This window comes from Chamaea fasciata, unplaced genomic scaffold (assembly GCF_029207755.1).
Source record: "Chamaea fasciata isolate MVZ Bird 193981 ecotype frontalis unplaced genomic scaffold, bChaFas1.0.hap1 SCAF_5, whole genome shotgun sequence".
In the NCBI taxonomy this organism is placed as follows: Eukaryota; Metazoa; Chordata; class Aves; order Passeriformes; family Sylviidae; genus Chamaea; species Chamaea fasciata.
In genome coordinates this window covers 63,926,101-63,945,614 of record NW_027094090.1, presented here as the reverse complement: position 1 = coordinate 63,945,614, position 19,514 = coordinate 63,926,101, and the positions used below count along the sequence as shown (strand labels likewise).

The window sequence follows — 19,514 nt, the reverse complement described above, 5'->3', positions numbered from 1 at the left end:
AAAACAGCTGATGAAGGCAGAGAGAGCCTTTCAGCCTGTCTCCCGCAAAGATACTGCTCATGCAGTCAGGGAGCTGGTGGAATGTAGGAGGGGGGAGAGAGAAAAGAAAGAAAGAAAGAAAAATAGAAATGAGGTAGAAACGAGAGTGAGAGAGAGAAAATATTTGAGAGATGAAAAGAAATTACCATACGGCAGGATCCTGTTATTCAACCTAATTTTCAAAGGACTGCAGCTGTCGCACTGAGATAATCAGTTAATTATAACAGTCATTGTGTTTTGGCAATGGAAGAAAAAACCAGGCTCTAAACAAGGCAAGGTAGTGGGGAAAAGAGAGGGGAGGCACGGTTGTGTCAAAATGCATGTCAGATGCTAGCTTGAAATATAGGTGGGCGAGCTGGCTGGGAGGAGGGTCCCTCCCCAGCGGGGCTGAGCTGTGCCATTGCCTGAGAGTGGAGGATGGAAGGAAGGTGGAAGCATCCGTGTGGAAACATAATGCCCTGTCCAGTATGAGGCTACTTCTCTTGCTGAATCCAGGCATGCACTGACCAGAGGAAGAGCTTTGAGGGGCTGAGGATCTCACTGCCAGTGAGGGAATCTCTCTCAGGTGGCCACCCAGGACAAAGTTGGCTGGAAGGCGAGAGAACGTTGAAGGATGCTTGAATGCCAGTGCCTGTCCCCTGCAGGAGTTTGCAGGCCTGAAGGTGTCCTTCACAGGGATAATGGCTGCCAGTGCTTGTCAAGAAGTGATTGCTACTCCAGGACATGTGTGATTCCTTAGGCTCTGAATCCCCCTGGAAAGTGACTGTAGTGAACTGTAATTCAAGGACCATGCCCTTTTCCTGCCCTGCATGCAGGGTACCATGTTTGGGGGCACTCTAAACTGACACTGCTGGGTTGCCGGGGATGTTTTTAGCATCCAGAAATACTGGAGATATGCTTGGTTTGAGTGAGGGCATCTCTCAAATAGCTTCCTGCTGTTCATAGTCAGACCGGTGAGAGCCAGGACTTGTTGAAGGAAATGGGACACCAAAGCCAGCACGGAACAGTAGAGGCATCACAATGACCCTGAGGAGGTGGGGGTCTTTGCATGGCATCACATACAGCCCAAAGGTTTTTCCTGATCTCATGCTGGACATGCTGCATAGGAGCACACAACAGCACCAGTGGTCCCACCCTGCTTGCTACATGCTCCCAGAGCCCCCACTCCTGGCCTGTTACCTGCAGCAGCTCACACACACGCTCATGCAGAGCTGCCATTCCTGTCCTTTTACCCCTCAATAGCTCACAGACAGCAGAGGTCATTCCTTGTGCCCTACAGCAGCTCCTTCACACGTGCACACACACATGCACAGAGCCTGCCCTCGCACCCTGCTCCCTACAGTGATTCACATTAGGGGGGACACACAGAAAGAGTGTTTCCACCCCTTTCCCTACAGCCCTTCTCCCAAACGCACACTGGTTGTCTCCCATGATCCCTGCACGCACATGCAGCCTGCACTCCCACCCCATCCCCTGCAGCACCTCTCACACAGCCAAACACTCACACCCCTTTCTCCACGGAGCCTGCTTCATGCAAACACACATGCATACACAGAGAAACTCACAAACAGCCTTTGCTTGGTTTTCCATGGCAATTCCTCCCTCCCCAGGTGCCAGCACTGATTCTCTGTTTCACAGAGTGACTAAACCACATCCACCCCCAGCCCACACATCCACCCCATCACCTACAGCGACTCCTCCACACACACACACACACCCTCCACCTCAAACTCCTGGAGCCGACAGTGCCACGACTTTCTCTACAGTGACTCACATCCACACCAGTGCACCAGGCAGAGCCAGTCTGGCTGTCACACTCCCTATGGCAGGTCCCTACAGAGAGTCAAAGACCCCGTGCTCCCTCCCTATGGCCAGCAGGAATTATTTCTAGGCCTTTCTACTGCCTCATGTCTGGGCTCATGGGTGACAAGGGGAGGATGTTTCCCAGGCCCCCTTCCCCGCTCTAGAGGAAGCGCACTGAAGGCAGCCTTATTGCTGATACTATTTTTTGTGGCACCTCTAATCTCTTGACATGCTCTTCTACCTGGAGGAGGCTGTTTCCCAAGCCTACCCCCGTGTACACGCTTCTGTGGATTGCTGCTGCAGGCTGTCTGGGTGGAGCTGGCTTGATGCAAATCCGCCTTAATCTTCGGTAATCATATTAATACAAAAGGTAACCATTTCACTTTGGAAAACAAAAGTGGCTTTCTGGCCTGCCAGGGAACCACAGTCATATGAAAGACCTTTCTGCCAGTATTTATCACTCTAAAATAAGATTTATGCTTCTAAAGCTCTCTCTTTCATGCTTCTGAGCTGCTTCATTTTTCTCCCTTGAGCCTTCCCATTCTCTCTCTCTTGCTGCCTAACAAATTAGGCATCTAATCGCTGTTGGGGAGGCGCAATGGGAGAGCAGGGGCTTTATATACAGCAACGTGTTGGGTTTTTTTCATGGTTAGTCTTTAAGCTGTTTGTCCCAGCAAAGATTTGGAGTCAATGGCAGCGTGTTTGTTTGAGCCTGGGTGTGCGAATTCTTTTTTCTGAATTTTTCCTTCTGAATTCTTCCTTCCCATGCCCCAAACTGACCAAAGGGCAAGACCACAGAGCAGCATGTCCTTGGGGTAGTACTGCAGCCTGTATTTCATTCCTTTTCCCTTCCTGTCTGCAGGGTCCAATCCTTGCTGGCTGGAATTTGACCTTTGTGAGTATCCTTGCAGTGGTGTCCTGTAAGAAGCAGCTGGGATCTTGCTTGGTTCCCAGTGTCCTGCTGGGATCCTAGTGGTTTGGGCTTCCAGATGTCAGGGACAACTGGAGTTTGGGAGCTACAATCTTCCTTCCCACTTATGGCAGAGCCAGCCCAGCTTTCAGAGGAATGAGTTTTCTACCCTCAGGCACTGTGGATTTGTATAGGATGAAATGAACCTACCCAGAGTTGAAGCATGAGATTTCCCTTGCAACATCACTCACAGAGCCTCTAAGGTTGAGTGGACACCCTTCAGCAGAACTCATTGAAATCAGTTCAGCTTCTGTAACGGATGAAGGCTTTGTCTGGTTAGTGACATGGGAACACCTTTTGTTGCATGACTTTCTAGTGTGGCTGCACAGCTCCTTTGACCTCTGGATTTTTGAAGCTACAGGGCTGATTTCAAACAAATGTAACATTGGGATGGATCTGAGAGATGTTGAGATCTTATGTGTTCCATGAAAATAGGGGATAAATTAGAGAAGACAGAACATGAGAAAGAAACCTTCACTGAGTCCCATTAAAGGAAAGAGTATTGTCTGAGCTCAACCCTTGGTGAATGTCTGAGAATCTACAGTAGAAGGCATTCTCTCTCTTGTGAACGCACAAATGTCTTCCATGTCACAAACCCACAGGTCATCAGGCTTCCTGCTCCCTTTTCTCTAGGTCCCAGACTTATCAGAACTTCTGGAGCACTTCTGGGTACAGTCACATGTTCTTTGCTGCATGATTTGAAAGTAACTCCTGCAATAACTCCCTGGAAGCAGGGCTGAGAGGGAAGGGACTGCTATTGTGTAAGTGCCACAGCTGTGCTGCAAGCTTCTCCCATGGCACTGTGCTTCCACTAGAGCCAGGTATAAAAGAAAGGACAGTCTCTGGGTGGTGATTTGGGATGGCTGCAGTGATGCTTAGACCACTGTGAATTACAGAAAGGGAGATAGGGAGAGTCCCTTCAAATAAGGCACGAATTTCAAGTGCCAAGCACCTCTGGGAAAGGCTCCTCTTTCAGAAAGTAGTTAGAGAAATCCTGGAAGGACCTTAAAGCCAAGAAGAGGAGGCAGAGTCCCTTGGAGATGGTGTTTGCGCCCTGAGGCTTGCTAGGAGCAGGCAGCACACTGAGCTGAAAGGGATGATGCTCAGCTGTAACATGAAGCTTAAGAAAGCAGCAGGAGCTTTGGCCTGGTTTCGGGGTGTCCCCAGAGAAGTCAAGAGTTTTTGGCAGGTTTTTAATGCATGCATTTCAAATGGGAGGCTCTTAGCACCGTTTAAGCAATGGTAGAATTAAGTGCTGGTTTTTCCAGTGCATGGGGCCCCAAGAGGACAAGGCTGACAAGGTCAGAATTTTAGGCCCAAATTGCGGCTGTATGTGACTTTTCTGGTTGCTTTGTATTCTCTCTCAGTTTTGGTCCTTCCACTCCCGTAGGCCGCAGTTTGCCTCTGTGCCTCCTATCCTGACTGTCCATACTTTCACTGTCTGTATTTTATGCTGCCATCTCACTAGTGACCTCAATCCTATGTCATCTCCTGTGCTACATTGAGCTCCAAGTCAAAGTGATGTTTGTGGCCATTGACACCTACCTCCTGACTCAGATTTGGGACTCTCTGTGCTCTGTTTCACCTTCCCTTCTCTTTTCTTTCCTCTGAACAATGGAACCATCTCTATGGTCTTCTGCCCTTCTCCAAAGTGCTGCAGATAAATGCCAATAACATTGAGGCGCCCATTAATAGAGAATAAAGCAGAGGAATATCACTTTGGAGCTGATAGGCTGACTTTGTGCCAGCCAAGGAGAGCACAGCTTTCACGGGTGGAATGTCACTACTGTTCCTTCATGCTCACACGTACATGAGGATGGCTAGGAGCCAAGGGCTTTTTGTAAATCTTGGGTGACACTGAAGAGTGTTGGAACCCTACAACTAAATAAGCCCAGCACATGGAGGTGGTTATCTTGTACCTTGCCTATAAAACATATCCTGTGTCCAAACTTTTTCTCTTGCCCATAAGTTCTCCACAACTCTTGCATCCCCTTTCCTTGGCTCTCTGCTGTGCTGGTCTTGTTCATTCTTGCTTTCCCTGCCCACACTCCATCCCTGCTCCTTCTTGCTCTGTTGCCTGAGAAGCAAGAGAGGGAAACAGCCAACTCCATTGTCAGCACCTTTCAGGCCAGCAAAAAGGACAGTGTGTTGCTTCCTTGTGCTGTTGGACTCCAGTGCTGTGTGATTTATGTTCTTTTGGCTGTAGACAGTTAAAGGAGGGCATAGTGCTGCCCCTCATTCCTGGCCTCCCTTTGGCTATGAATTGCCAGGTTCAGGGAGCAGCCATTCCCTAGAGGACAGGACCTGGCTGTGGTAGAGCTGGAGACCAGCACTCCTGCAGCATTGCTGTAGTAACAGGGACTGATGGAGTTGGGCTGAGCTGTAAACGGGGTGCTGGGCAATGGGCAGGGGTGCAGTAGGCCATGGATTGGGCTGGACTCAGGGCCCTTAAAACCAGCATGATAGTGGGGAGGCAGGAACCATTGGGGGAAGTATGTCAAGGTCTGTGTATTTCTCATATGTGGTTACATGGGGAATTCAAGGGGACCAACGAGTTTGGCGTGAGGAGTGGCTTGACCCTTCCTGTGGCCTGTGGCTGAGGAAAGGCTACACAGCCCAGGTGGGAGGTAGACAGGAAGCAGGAATTTCTGCATGATCCCCTTGGTTTTGGCATATAGCAGCAAAAAACCACCACCTTTGTTTCCATCCACCTCTATCCCACCCACCTATTTCCAGGCTTCTAGGACATCTGCCCTTCCAAACCCTTTCTGTCCTGCCTGAGTGCATCTCCTTGAGTGGGATGGGATGGCTCTCAAGGATTGCTGGGGTTGCTGTAGAGGAACATGGTCCTGGCCTCAGGGTTTCTCTCTGTGCACCATAAACAAGCCACAGCAGGCAATGGTGACTTCAGCACACCTTTTGGAGCAGTCTGCCCTACCAGAAGGGATCAAAGCAAGTGGGCTGGGATGTTGCTGTATGGAGCTGGATATTGTGCAGAGTAATTGGTGAGATGAGACAGGTAGGCCAGAACATAATGCTCAGAGAGGGATGCTGGCTAAAATCTCTAATCCCTAAATCTTTCCACTGCTTGCTCAGGGGTTGCCCCTGGCTTCTGCCTGGGGTGGACATACTTTCGGCACCAATGTGCCAAAAGCATGATAGTAACTGACACTCCTTTGTTCAGTGGAAGATATCAGGCAAAGTGAAGGAACATTAGAGAGGAAGGCAAAGGGACAGAGATGGTGTGGGGAATTGGCTGTGTCTCTGCATGGAGTCACCTCTGGAAGTGGTGGAACAAGGCAGAGGACTGGTGCTGAGGAATATCAGAGGCCTGTGGGTCCCAACCTGTGGAGAGCCAGATATGCCTCTTCTCTGATGCATCTGGGGAAACAGTGTCAGGAAATTATTTCTCATTGGATTACAAGGCTGAGAAACAAAGCAACAGACTGTAAAAACTGCTGCCTTCTGCTTCATTGCTGGCCGAGGCAAAGCTGAGGCAGCAGCTGAAGGCCATAATATGACAACCATAAGTGATATGAGTTTGGTGGCCTCAGACAATGAGCTGTGGGGAATAGAGGTTTTTTCTCTGTCTTTTCCATTGGTCTAGCTCTTCTCCCCCTTGCCTTCTCTGTCTTGGCTTTACTTTTTGGATTATTGAATATTTAAGTATTTCTCTGTGACACTATCTCTGATCCCTTAATCCAGCTGGCCTGGTAATTCCACAGACCCAAATCAGATCAGATTTCTCCACAGACGTAAGCCTTGTTCCTCAAGGGTTCACTCCTCCTTCATTTATCTTCCTTCATTTTATTTCTGCCCTTTGTGTCTCTGTGCTAAAAATTGGTTCAGCTTTTGCAGCAAAAGCTTCAGTGATATCTTTAGTGAGCAGCCTCCCCCCAAAATAAAAGGGGCAAGAGGGGATCTTTATTTTTCATTAACCAAGAATCCTTTTCTCTGTTTTTTTTTAGTGTTCCCTTTCTCCTCAAAATGTAAGGAAAAAAAAAAAAAAAAAAGAGTGCAGTGCCCACATGTTTTATCTGCTGTATGAAATTATTTCCCCTGTTCTCCCTGACAACACCCCTGCCAGGGTCCTGTCTCAGCACAGTGGGAGAAGGGTTGAAGCTGTAGCTGGAGAGAAAGGTGCTCCAGGCTGTGCTTCGCAGTCAGAACTAGGAGCTCACCCAGAGCCCAGAAATATATTTGTTGTGGTTTAACAAGCAAATGTTACTTTGTCTGCAAGGTGTGTTTTCTTACAAAGGGGCAGTGTTCATAGCCCCCAAGGAGAGGTAGTAAAGTACGAAGGTGTAAAACTGTGCACCTCCCTTTGGTGGGGGGTAGATGGGTGATGTGCTTCAGATTAGGAGTTCTGGCATTGTTGTATGAGAGACTGGAGGCTGGTATTTGACACACTGCCTGCTTACCCCCCCCCCCTCCCCCCACTGTGCTCAAGCCAGACTGGTTCACCTCAACAGCCTTGTCCATGCACCAAGAGTCAGGGACAATTTTTAGAGCAGAAGTGGTTACACGTGGCTTGAATTATTTATCCCCCTTGCATCAAGGAAGGAAGGAAAAAAAAATTTGGTGTTTTTTTGGGGGGGTGAGGGGGAGAAGCTTGTCTGCATTTTCCCTGCTTCATGCATTTTGTGTACATCATTTTCAGACAGCTGAAAATTCATGGCTTTGGCTGTGCTTGGGGCTTGCCTTTGTTTACACTAGGGATTTTGAGCCCCCGCAATAACAGCTTTATGTTTCCCACTCTCCTTTCCCTTCCCCTTCTACTCCCACGCCACTGCCTTCCCCCAGGTCCCTGGCTGTGATCACATTACTTAAGGGAGCCCGGATACCCTTCTGCATATCCCTGATATGACATTATACATCGTAAGGGTTCCCTCCTCAAAGGCTTATCAGCACGGCAGGCAGTACCACACCTCTCTTTCTTGCACCCCCTTAATGTGTCTCTTCCCCATCTCCCTCTTCTCATGAAACATTGCTGTCTTTACACTTATCTCAAAGACCCTTCCAAATGATGGCTCTTCTTGTCTCTTGTGTTTTCTTTTTCAGATTCCAGTGACAGATGGATCTCTCTCGTGCACACTTGCTCTTTCCCTCTCTGTATTTTTGTTTTCGACATGTTTGATCCAAAGCTCTGAAGCTTCTCAGAGGGTACCCAGGAAAGAAAGAAGAGAAGGAGTAGAAACCAAGGGAGCGTGAGCGTCACAGGAGGCAGCCCTGCCTTGTTCTTCCAAATCACACTGTGGAGGGGTGGGGGAAGACTAGAGTGGGGAGGACTTGTGTTTGTTTTGGGGTGGGTTTGGTGTGGGTGGGGGGTGGGTGGGAGGGGAGAAAAATGGAAAAAGTGTGTGAGTAACTCATGAGCATCAAAGAAGATTCATTATCCTCAGCCTGAATTTTTGTTTAGAAAAGAAGCACAAGGTAGTTCCCTCCCAGACCAAACATCCATGGTCATAGGTTCTGGGTGTTCTGGAAGAAGATTGCATGTGTTCCCCTTTGTCTATGCTCCTGGCTTGACTCAGAGGGCAAGAAGAAATAATGGTGATGACATCTGATAAGACTGGGGTGCTTATTCCCTTCCATTGCTAAACCCCAGTTCCTGTCCCCTGGTTTCTTTTTGCTGTTGTCCTGAGTTTTGGCGTTGGTTTTTGTTGGGGATTTCTTTTCCCCCATCCTGATGAGGGCACCACTGCAGACCATGCTGTGCCTGGGGTTGTGGGCAGCTGCCCTGCTCTGCTTGTTTTCCCCTGGCACCGTGCGAGGTGACTGCTGGCTGATTGAGGGGGACAAAGGGTATGTGTGGCTGGCCATCTGCAGCCAGAACCAGCCCCCGTATGAGACCATCCCCCAGCATATCAACAGCACGGTGCACGACTTGCGTCTGAATGAGAACAAACTCAAAGTGGTGCTGTACTCCTCTCTCAACCGCTTCGGCAACTTGACCGATTTGAACCTGACCAAGAATGAGATCTCCTACATTGAGGATGGGGCTTTCATGGGTCAGTCAAACCTCCAGGTTCTACAGCTGGGCTACAACAAACTCACCAACCTGACAGAGGGCATGTTGCGGGGCATGGCCCGTCTCCAGTTCCTCTTTGTGCAGCATAACCTAATCGAGCTGGTCACCCCTACTGCCTTCTCAGAGTGCCCCAGCTTGATTAGCATTGACCTGTCATCCAACCGCCTCAGCCGTCTGGAGGGCAACACTTTCACCAGCTTGAGCAACCTGATGGTGTGTGAGCTGGCTGGCAACCCCTTCAACTGTGACTGTAGCCTCTACGGCTTTCTTAATTGGCTGGCTCTCTTCAACAACGTCACCAAGAACTATGACCGCCTCCAGTGTGAGACTCCACGGGAGTTTGCTGGGTATCCGCTTCTGGTGCCTCGGCCTCACCACAACCGCAACGCCATCACCATCTTCCAGTCCATGTGCAGAGGGGGCACCATCCCCTCCCTCTCCAGGGTCAACCCAACTCCTTACACCCCTGACTCCCAGAGAGATCTGGATGAGGGGTCAGCCATCAGCCCTGGGGATTTCCTCTCAGTCAAGCCTCCAGCCTCTTCCACCACTGACTCCTCCTTCAGCCCCAGCATCAAGTTACATGATGTCACAATCACTTCTGCCATCCTGATGGTCACCATCCCCATGCCCTACAGTAAGATGTATGTGCTGGTCCAATACAACAACAGCTATGTTTCTGACATAGCAACACTGAAGAGCAAGAAGGAATATGTCACTGTCAACAAGCTGAAGGCCCACACTGATTATACATTTTGTGTGGCCTCTATCCGCAACAACAGGCGTTACAACCATACTTGCCTGACCTTTGCAACACGGAGCAAAGGCAGAGAGGATCCTATTTCCAGTACTTCCACCACTACACACTATATTATGACCACCCTGGGTTGCCTCTTTGGGATGGTCATTGTCCTAGGGGTTGTATACTACTGCCTGCGGAAACGGAGGATGCAGGAGGAGAAACAGAAGTCACTCAATGTCAAAAAGACCATTCTGGAAATGCGTTACGGATCAGATATTGATACTAGTACCATGGTCCATCCTTCCCAGAAGCTGGGTGAGCCACCTGTCATTCCTGTCTCACGGATGTCCTCCATCCCTTCCATGATTGGGGAGAAGTTGCCCCCATCAAAGTCAATGGATGCTGGGATGGAGACTCCTAAAGTCACCACTAAAGGTAACTACATTGAGGTGCGGACTGGTGGTGGGGATGGGTTGGAGAGAACCCAGCGAGATGAGGACCTGAGGGAGCTTGAAAATGGGCAAGGTTCAGCTGCTGAGATCTCTACTATAGCCAAGGAGGTAGACAAGGTCAACCAGATCATCAACAACTGTATTGATGCCCTCAAGCTGGACACAGCATCTTTTCTGGGTGGTGGAACTGGTGTTGACTCAGATATGGCCTTTGAGTGCCAGTCCATCCCAGCTGGTTCCTCGAGTGGGCTAGAGCGACCCAGCTTTCTTTCCCCACCCTACAAGGAAAGCTCCCACCACCCTTTGCAGCGCCAGCTCAGTGCTGATGCTGCTGTGGCCAGAAAGACCTGCAGTGTCTCCTCTAGTGGCTCCATCAAGAGCGCCAAGGTCTTCAGCTTGGATGTGCCTGACCACCCACCACTCAGCAAGTCTGATTCCAAATACATTGAGAAGGGCAGCCCACTAAACAGCCCTTTGGATCGTCTTCCCTTGGTGTCTCCGAGCGCCATCCACCACTTGGAGGTCAAGCCTTCTTACCATTGCAGTGAGCACCGTCACTCCTTCCCGGCCCTGTACTATGAAGAAAGTGCTGACACCTTAAGCCAGCGGGTGTCATTCCTCAAGCCACTGTCCCGGTCCAAGCGAGATTCTACATACTCTCAGCTCTCCCCCAGACACTACTTCTCGGGCTACTCCTCCAGCCCTGAGTACTCCTCAGAGAGCACCCACAAGATCTGGGAGCGATTCCGGCCTTACAAGAAGCATCACAGGGAGGAGGTTTACATGGCAGCTGGGCATGCCCTGCGGAAGAAAGTTCAATTTGCCAAGGATGAGGATTTGCATGACATCTTGGATTACTGGAAAGGAGTCTCTGCTCAGCAGAAGCTGTGACTCTTCCTCACAAGGAAACAATACAAACAAAGACCCCCCTCCAACAACCAGAAAAAAAAGCCACTTGACTGTGAAAAAAAAACAAAACAAAAAACAACAAAATACTCCTGACAAATACAAAACTGACAGAACCTTTTCTTAAAAAGTTTACAACTCTTATACACACACACCCACACACACACTGACACACACACACACACAAACACACGCCGAATTGTCTCTACTGTGTTACAGGGACCATTGTTCTGCCCACAGATGGTTGGGAGGAGCATCCTGCTCTGACACTGTGGTAACAACATTGGAGTGGGAATGGCCTGGGAGTGGGTGGCAGTGGTGGCAGGAGAAGGGCAGGGATGGACACTCACTGGGCATGAAACTCAGCTGTGAACTATTCATTTTCTGTTCCTGTTGAAGGCTGATTTTTCTTCTGGGTGGGAGGGAAGGACTTTGGTTTAGAAAGCTTCCTTGTCCACCTTGTACACCTGCTATGCCAAATCTTCCATCACTAACTTTTCCCCGCATTTTCTTTAGCAGTGGAGGCTTTTCTCTCTCTCCTGTCCCCTTCCAAGACAGGTGGGAATTGCTGAAAGAAGTTCTCTCCCTTCTTTTCCTTTGCCCTTCCCTATGCCTCTCTGCAAAGGGTCCCTAGGCTTGAACTTCCTGTCTAGATACTTCACAAACCTCCATCCTCCTCAGAGGAAGGAGATGTGAAGGACCAAGTGGGTAGGACCTGCTGTATAACAGGCTCTCTGCCCTTGCTGCTCTTCCTCCTTCCCTTCTCCTGCCATGTTGCTGCTGATGAACACCAGCAATTCTGGAGGGACAGGCATTCTCCAGGCCTTCTCAGGGCCAGTTTTCTGCCAGTTGGTGAGGAGAAACAGGTTGTGAATGTTCTCTTTGGCATGGCAAACCAGGTCCTCAAGGAGCGGTGGAGGAAGGCAGGAGGGTCTGGTCTCAGGAGGTCCTCCTCACCACACACGCCTATGCTCAGGCTGCCCTTGTGTAGTCAGTTTAATACTCTGTTCACATCCCCCTTACTTTGAGGAAGGGACTTGGAGAGGACTTCAGCAGAACAAGTTCTCCATGAAGTTTCTGCAGCTCTTCCCAACTGATTTGCACCATGGGCTGTGGGGTGGGTGTCCATGAGAAGAGCATCATCCAAGCTCCTCACTTCCAGGTGAAAGTGAAGAACAGGATTTCAGTTGCTCATCTCACTGGGATGGCTTCACAATTGTAATGGATGTTCTGGTATGGATAGGGGACAGCCTAGGGTGAAGACAGGAGCACAGGGAACAAATGGGAAGTGAGAGTAGGGCCTGGCAGTAGCCCAAGAAGGATGGCCTGGAAGAAGCTCCCTTTGTGTGTGCAGCCGCACTGTGTGCTGGGATAGGACACCAGTGTCCAGATAGCAGTGTTCCTTTGACTACTGAGAGGCCCTCATGAGAGTGAGAGCAACATATATTCTCCTAAATCCTCCACCTCCTCACAGGTGTTACAAACTTTTCTTAGGGATCCTTTCATGTCTTGACAAAATCCCAGTTGCACTTGCTAGGTCCCAGCCTCTGCTTCTTGGGTAGAAGATCTGTCACAGAGGTAGGAATGAGCCTACTGCCCTCTCCACCTAGTCCCATTTTTGAGCAACCCAACAAAGCACAATCTTGGCACCATCTCCCCCAAGATTTTTCTGTCAGGCAGGAGTGCTGCCTGGTGAACATGACTTTATGCAGCACAGTGAGCCTCCTCTTTATGATCTGTCAACAATTGACCATAGCTCACCTCTATCAGGATGAGGGTGAGGGCCTATATTATGTTGGCCCTCTCTAAGTAGTTATTTCCTCTTTGAGTTATTTCCTCTTTCCTTCTGAGTGCTCCTCAGAAGACCCAGTGTCTCCCAAGGGCCTGGGAGAAGGATGAGGGTGTAGGAGCTTCTCTAGGAAGGATTTACATGCTGCATGCAGAGAACCTGCCTGTTACTACCTGCCAGGTAGTACCAATGCCAGCTGTGAGTGCTGGCTTCTATGCTACAGATGACAATTTCACCTTCTGTAGGTGAGGGAGAGCAGTAGACATAGTCTGGTGCACAAAAAACAGAGTAGGTATCCCCAAAGTGTAAACCTATGAAGATCTGTGGAGTTTCTTCCTGGCAGGGATGCTGATGGTAACAATCCTAAGCCAGGTCCTGACCCCATTGCCTCAGAATTTTCACTGTCAGCCTGCTTTCCCACAGTCAAAGCATTATTTTGCCTTGAGTCCAGAGGTATTCGTGGAACTGACTCCACATGGTAAGAGCCAATCCAACCCAGAGGAAGGGTTGTGTGTGCACACCTGGTAAGAGCCAATCCAACCCAGAGGAAGAGTTGTATGTGCACATGTGTGTGCACACCTGTGTGCAGGAAGATGTAGGGAAGTCACAAAGGGAAGTCACATCACTGCTGGCAGGTGTCCTCCATGTTGGGGCTGCAGCAAACAAGGACAGGTAAATGCTGTGAGAGATACTTAGGCACAACAGAGACCTCCCCAGCTACCACACAGAGCAGACTCAGTGGTCTTCCAGCACAGCAACCGTCCAAGCAGAAAAGACTAATGGCTGGGGCACAGAATTGGACAGAAAAAGGGGGATGACAAGCAAGGGGGGAATGGAGTCTTGTTCCTCTCCCCAACTCTTCCCTCTCTGTGCCTCTCTGCTGTGTGGTCTTGTAAACAGTTCTGCTCAGTCAATACTTTAAGGGGGGAGCATTAACCTATAAATGTTTCTGCTTTTTCCCCTCAACACCTCAATGAGGCAGAAGAGAAAGGTCAGGGATATAGCTATCATTGGGCCCTTCTTTTTTCTCTGGTGGGGGTAAGGCTGCATAGGAGGGAAAAGCCATTTCTTTCCCAGCTGTGGCCCCCCATTTCAAACCATTGGATGAAGTTTGCACAAGATGGACTGTTCAGTGGGAGGAAGAGGGCGAGGAAGGGGAACAAAGTGTCTCACCTGCCTTCCTCCTCCCTTCTTCTTTTTCCTGCTCCCTCCCTCAGGATGAGGGCTCACAAAGTGATGCCAGCCCTGTTGGAGGAAAGCAGATTTAACGTTCTATTTGCATGACAATTTTACTGTATTTTTCTGAGCAAACACCTGTTGTGTATGTGCCAGTTTGTTGGAATTTAACCTCATCCCTCCAAGTCTCTTCTGTCCTTGTCCTTGTTTTCTCTGCTCCTTTCATTTATCCCTGGTGTGATTTTATGAGAGACTCCTACCAGTTTTAGAGGGAACATACAGCAAAGAGAACCCAAACCAATTGCCCCATAATCCTCATTCCTTCTTCTTTCCAGTCTCCCCCTTTCTCCTGCTCCAAATGTGGTATCTCAGCTGCTTTTCACGGTCATGTGTGTAAAGGGGTATGTGTTACATACCAAAGGCCTGCTCTTTCTAGTGGCCATAATTTCTCTTAGATATTGAGGAACAGGAGTGAGGCCTGGAAGACAGCTCTTGTACAAGAAATGGTCACTACCCTCCCTTTGCCCTGGTTGAAAGGTTATTCTTGAGGGAACGTGCAGTGCTTTAGCTGAAGGGAAACCTCTGATACAGTGAAAACTTGGTGTGGAGCTGGTTACAATCACTTAGAAGATCTCCCACCACCTTTCTCTTATTGATTACACAGACCTCTGGATTAGGTCTGTCCTATTCATTCTGTCCCCTGGCTGGCCCTGGCAGAGGGCAGGGCATGATAAAACCTCAAAAACCTTGTTGAAAAAAATTGTGGAGAGACTACCTGCAGTTTCTAAGGCCTCAATGGCTTGGCCTTGGCAAGTCCTCAGTGCTGCCTTCTCCTAGGGCAGAGTGGACTTCTGGGGCCAAACCAAGACCAAACCCTTTCACTCTTTATTTCTGGCGTGGTGACTATTGGCAGAGAAAACAGAGGTTTAGTTCACATCACTGGAAATTGTGGAGAGTGAGGAATGAAGTTGGGCACAGACCTGCCCTCTAGCACCAAGAAGAGCCTTGGGGAGAAGCCTGGGCTGGGGTCCTGCACCCAGGAGAGTGAAGGTAAGATTCTAGACGTGCTGTTCCTGTGGGGCAGAGCCCTTTCCCATATCTGCTGGTGCTGCCCCAGTTTATGCTACAGTACCATGTTCCCTTCTCCCCCTCTCCACTCTTCCATGCTGAATAAATCCCTCTTGAGGCAGGTGTGAAATATTCATGACTGACAAATGAAGAATTATGTCGGGCTGAGGAGGCCTCTGTGTGTTTGCAATGCTAATCAGCTTGCCTTGGTGGAGGAGGCTCTGCCTGGCAGGCTTGAAGGAAGGAGGGGAAGATGCAGGAAGAAGGTGGGAAAGGAGCTGAGAAAGAGAGAGGAGGGACAGACACAGTAGGGGTGAATAAGGTATGGTGGGACCAATGAGTGGTGAGGCAAGGAGGTAACAGGTAGAGGGAGATGGAGAAGAAGAGGGATAGGCTGGAAGGACTTGGGGAAGAGATGGCTACAGTGGAAAGAATGGGATGATAGAGACAAAGGGAACAGCAAGGAAAAGGGTTGAGTGCAGGAGTGAAGGCTCTCTGAGAGGAGGTGAGGTGTAAGTCAGCAGTGCCTGGAGAAAAAAAATTTGGGCAGACTTCACGATGACCTGTGACCCCTCTCTGTAGGGCAGAGCTCAATGCTACAGGGTGGGTAGTTGCCATATGGGTAGGATCTTGAGCCAGGGCCCCAAAAGCACATTCGCCATGCTTATTGCTGACTGGAAAGCTCAGCTGTGTCAGGAAGGACACACAGCCTGCAGCAGCCTGAAGAACATCTCTTCCACCATCACCACCTCCTTCTGCACAAGCTGCAGTCAAGAAGAGCCTCATGGAGCTGTGTCCTCTTGCTGGAGCCAGCCTGCTGCTGTCCCACCATCTGAGCAGGAGGGAGCCTCCTCAGGGTGGCTTGATGTGGGACAGACACTTTGTGCCACCCCTCACCAGGCTATGGAGGTTTCTTGTAGGGCTGGTGGAGCCTGCCCCACCTCAGCCGTTCCCTGCCACCCTATCTGAGCAGGTGTTTTTGGGTCCTTCCCTGGAGAAGGGGCAGAGGGGAGCATCTGTTGCGACCCCCCTACACACGCACGCATTCCCAACCCTGTCCCTCAGCCGCTTTGGCCTTTTACTGTGAGGGGCATTCTTGGTCTGCCTACCCTTGACTGTCCCCCTGCACGCCCTGGGGAGGTGTCTCCATACCTCTCCCTGGCCATTCTACTAGGGCAGCTCTCTGCAGGGCTGCCTGAACCCACCCTGTCCCTGAGTGGAGAGAGGGCATCCCCTGCCTGGCTTCTCCTTCTCCGTCTTCTCCCACTTCTTCTCCTCCCTGCCCCACCAGGGGTTAAATTCCTTCTTCCCCCTTTACAGTCCCCCTCCCTACGTCCCATCCTCACGCGTTCGCTTGGCCTTTGCCTCCCCCAAAACTACCACCGCCACTGTGAGGCCTTGCTCTTGGGTGGCCTGTCCCCGCCGCCTGCTCTCCACCTTCCCTGGGGGGAAGAGGAAGAGTCTGTCCGGGTCAGGCCAGACCCTCCAGGGCTGGTACGGCTGGTCCATCCACAAGCACAGCGTCAGGGGTGAGGGGGTGGGAAGGGGCGGGCAGCTGCCAGGCATGGAGAAGAGGGTGTCAGCCCTTGAATGTAAGGAAGGGCCTGGGAGGCAGCTGCTGGGACTGGCTCCTTGTGGCCTCTTTGGTGTTCCTCCTTCCGTAACAACCCTGTGACCCCCCTGGTTGTGTATGGACAAATTTCAGTTGGAGTTATGTTCTTTACTTTCTTCTTTTTTAAAAATTTGTTTTCTTTTGTTTTCTTTTCTTCTTTTATAATTGTATTTCTTCCTTGTTCTTTTCTTTCTTTTTATTTGTCTCTTTCCTTCTTTTCCTGTTTTAAAACTGAATGGCACGAAATCATTTTTCCTCAACTCGGAGATTCCTGTACGGAGAAAATCAATTTCTATATTTGCAATAAATTTCTTATTTAAAAAAAAAAACAAAAACAACAAAAAACCTAAAAAAAAAAACCCAAAACAACAAGCAAAAACTATGAAAAGCTGCTTCTGAGTCCATTTGTTTCAGACTTGTCTGGTAGAAAAGGTGGGATGGAGTGGGATGGAGTGGGATGGGATGTGATGGGGTAGGGTGCGATGGGAAGGGATGGGGTGGGATGGGACGGGACAGGATGGGACGGGATGGGATGGGATAGGAGGAAAAAAGGTATGGGTGAAACTCAGAGAGTTGGGTCAGGGCATGGGAAGATTCTCCCAGGCACCCAGTGGCCACCTGCTTCCCCCAAACACACTGTTTCTCTGCCCTTGGCCATTGCCTGTTTTGGACGCATCCTCATTTTTACCTAGTTGTCAGTTCTGACATGATACCAGCCTGTTCCTGCACCCATCAGCACCCAGATTCTGCCCCATCCAGGGCAGGCAGACAACTCTGCCTAGGTGTAAGGCAGAACTTCCTTGCCCATTACCTACACAACAAATCCTCTGTCTGAGCTCCAGAGCTCTCTGGAGGAAGGCAATCCAAGGCAGGCGATCCAGCCGTGGGTAATGACTGAGCAATCTGTAGCCTAATCCACCAGCAGATATCCTGATCTCAGCTCTTCCTAAGCATCAATATTTAAAGTCAAGAATACAGCCAGCAAATCCATGCCTATTGGTGCATTTATACACATAATTAGGCCAATTTGTGTATGGTGACATAGCAGCCATTCCCTAGCATGTCTTGTCTCTTCTCTGCCTCCTGTTTCTTAATGTTTCTAGTTTCTCCTGAGAGTGGTACGGCTCTTTGGCTCAGAGGGTTTCTTTTTTTGCTCTTGCACATCCAGCTCTGATCAGACAGATCTAGCCATGGCTTCTAGGCTTCCTTATTGATTGTGCTGAGCTTACAGTCTCTGCTCCTTGTGTAGCAACGGACAGGAATAAATGGTTCTAGGGAGCTGTGACTATGGACACAACAGCTCCTGGATATATTTGCTGCAGTAGCTGATGACTCTTAATAATGCTTGAATTGATTTGAGAGCAGACCTAGGAGCAGATGCTACTACAGGCAGATGCTTCACAGTCTGACACATTCTCCACTGGACTTGGGAAGAATGATTGAGTATGGGAAGGAATGGTGCTGGACTGTGTATCTCTGGAGGATGGACAATGGTGCATCACAAAGAGGAGCTCTTCTGGGGTTAATCAGAGCTTTGTCTGCTTGGTGGAAAGCTGAATGTTTCAGTCAAAGTGATGTTCCTGGCATCTGCATCTCTGCAGTGCAGGGATGCAGGCCTGAGACAGGGAATCTCAGACGTTGGGAAGAATTAATGCATAAATTATAAAGAGGCATAATCTAATCAGTAGAGAACCCCCGTGCTGTTTATTTTGTTGCTAAATTTGATTTTGTCTCCACAGTCCTTGCATTTCATTTGGTTTCTCTGCCACAGGGATGAGAAAGGACAAGATGTATTTGCAAATGCTGTCTAGGGGGAACAGGAAGCTTTGGGAAGGGAAGACTGTCAGGCTGAAGACATCATAAATGTCCTGAAGCCAGGTGAGGACTGCTGGGCTAAGGGGACATGGAGGCACTGTAGTCAGCCCTCTGGACGAAAATGAGTTGTGGTGAAAGAGTTAAGCAGTACTTCTATTGAAACAGCCTTTGGCTGATGCCAGTCAGAGACCTTAGGAATCCTCTGCTCTGCACACTGTTGTGTGAGACAGTGTGTCTCCGGAGAAGGCATGAGGTGTGAGTTGTGTCTGTGTGTCTACATTATTCTCTCAAGTGCCTTTGGATGTAACTGTGTCCACCAGACTGCAGTTACTACAGCATCCACACTGACCTTTGCCTCCAGAACCTGCGTGGTGGACTATGATGTCTGCATCATGGAGTGAGAGAAGGGGCAAGGGCTGTGCTGTGAACGGTGAAGTGGCTGCAGTGGGCAGTGTGAGGGTGGTCAGAGTGAGTTGGCCTGCTAAGCAAACCCACCCTGGAGAAACAGAACAGGGGTTCTTTGCACAGCCTCATGTTTGGCTGGCTGCAGACTCAGGAAGACTATTTTGTATTTTCTTGTGGTTGGTTTGTGCTGACGTGGTTCTTTTCCACTCTTATGAAGTTCAGAGACTTATCCAAGCCATAATTTGCTGCAACACAGAAAGACCTCACTTAGCCACAGAGCTTTTTTCTGGAAGTCATATGGGACAGTTGTCATCTTTTTGCCTATGAGAACATGTGCATGTGCCTCTGTGTTGTGGTACCGACAGGCAAGTAGGCAACATTGCCCTCTTCTGGACTGACTGTAGGCACTGGAAGAGCATCTTTGATGGAATGGCAGATGAATCTCGTTCCAATGCAAAGGTAACAACCTTTCTGGGACTTGATTTCCCATCCAAATCTTGGTGGCTTTTACAATAGCCAGCTTGGATTAAAGGATACTGCTCTGCAGCACTAAGCCTGGGTATCCTGAGCTGTCATGACTCCTCAGGGTGAGGCCAAGCCTAGGAGAGCAGAGTGAGGAATCTCTCCTCTCCAGATAATGTTGACTCCAATGGAGCCAGTAACCAACAGCTCTGAAGGGCAATGAGCATATGGTTGAAGGTGTGAG

General features: G+C 49.6%; 1 protein-coding gene and 1 long non-coding RNA gene across 2 annotated transcripts in view; both read left to right on the top strand.

The window, feature by feature from the left end:
- Positions 1-8,090, top strand: part of LOC136289854 (uncharacterized) — a 48,912-nt gene extending 40,822 nt beyond the window's left edge. Inside the window, exon 3 of the long non-coding RNA XR_010720882.1 lies at positions 7,874-8,090. This is a non-coding gene — a long non-coding RNA (uncharacterized lncRNA). The remainder of the gene's footprint in view (positions 1-7,873) is intronic.
- A 77-nt stretch (positions 8,091-8,167) lies between these two features.
- ELFN2 (extracellular leucine rich repeat and fibronectin type III domain containing 2) lies at positions 8,168-17,035 on the top strand. The gene has a single exon (XM_066184064.1). The coding sequence runs from the start codon at positions 8,502-8,504 to the stop codon at positions 10,926-10,928; it is 2,427 nt and encodes an 808-aa protein (XP_066040161.1). The 5' UTR covers positions 8,168-8,501; the 3' UTR covers positions 10,929-17,035.
- The last annotated feature ends 2,479 nt before the right edge of the window (positions 17,036-19,514 follow it).

What these genes read in the sequence shown, in the direction of transcription:
- ELFN2 (XM_066184064.1), top strand. Translation starts at nt 8,502, where the DNA reads ATGAGGGCACCACTGCAGACCATGCTGTGCCTGGGGTTGTGGGCAGCT.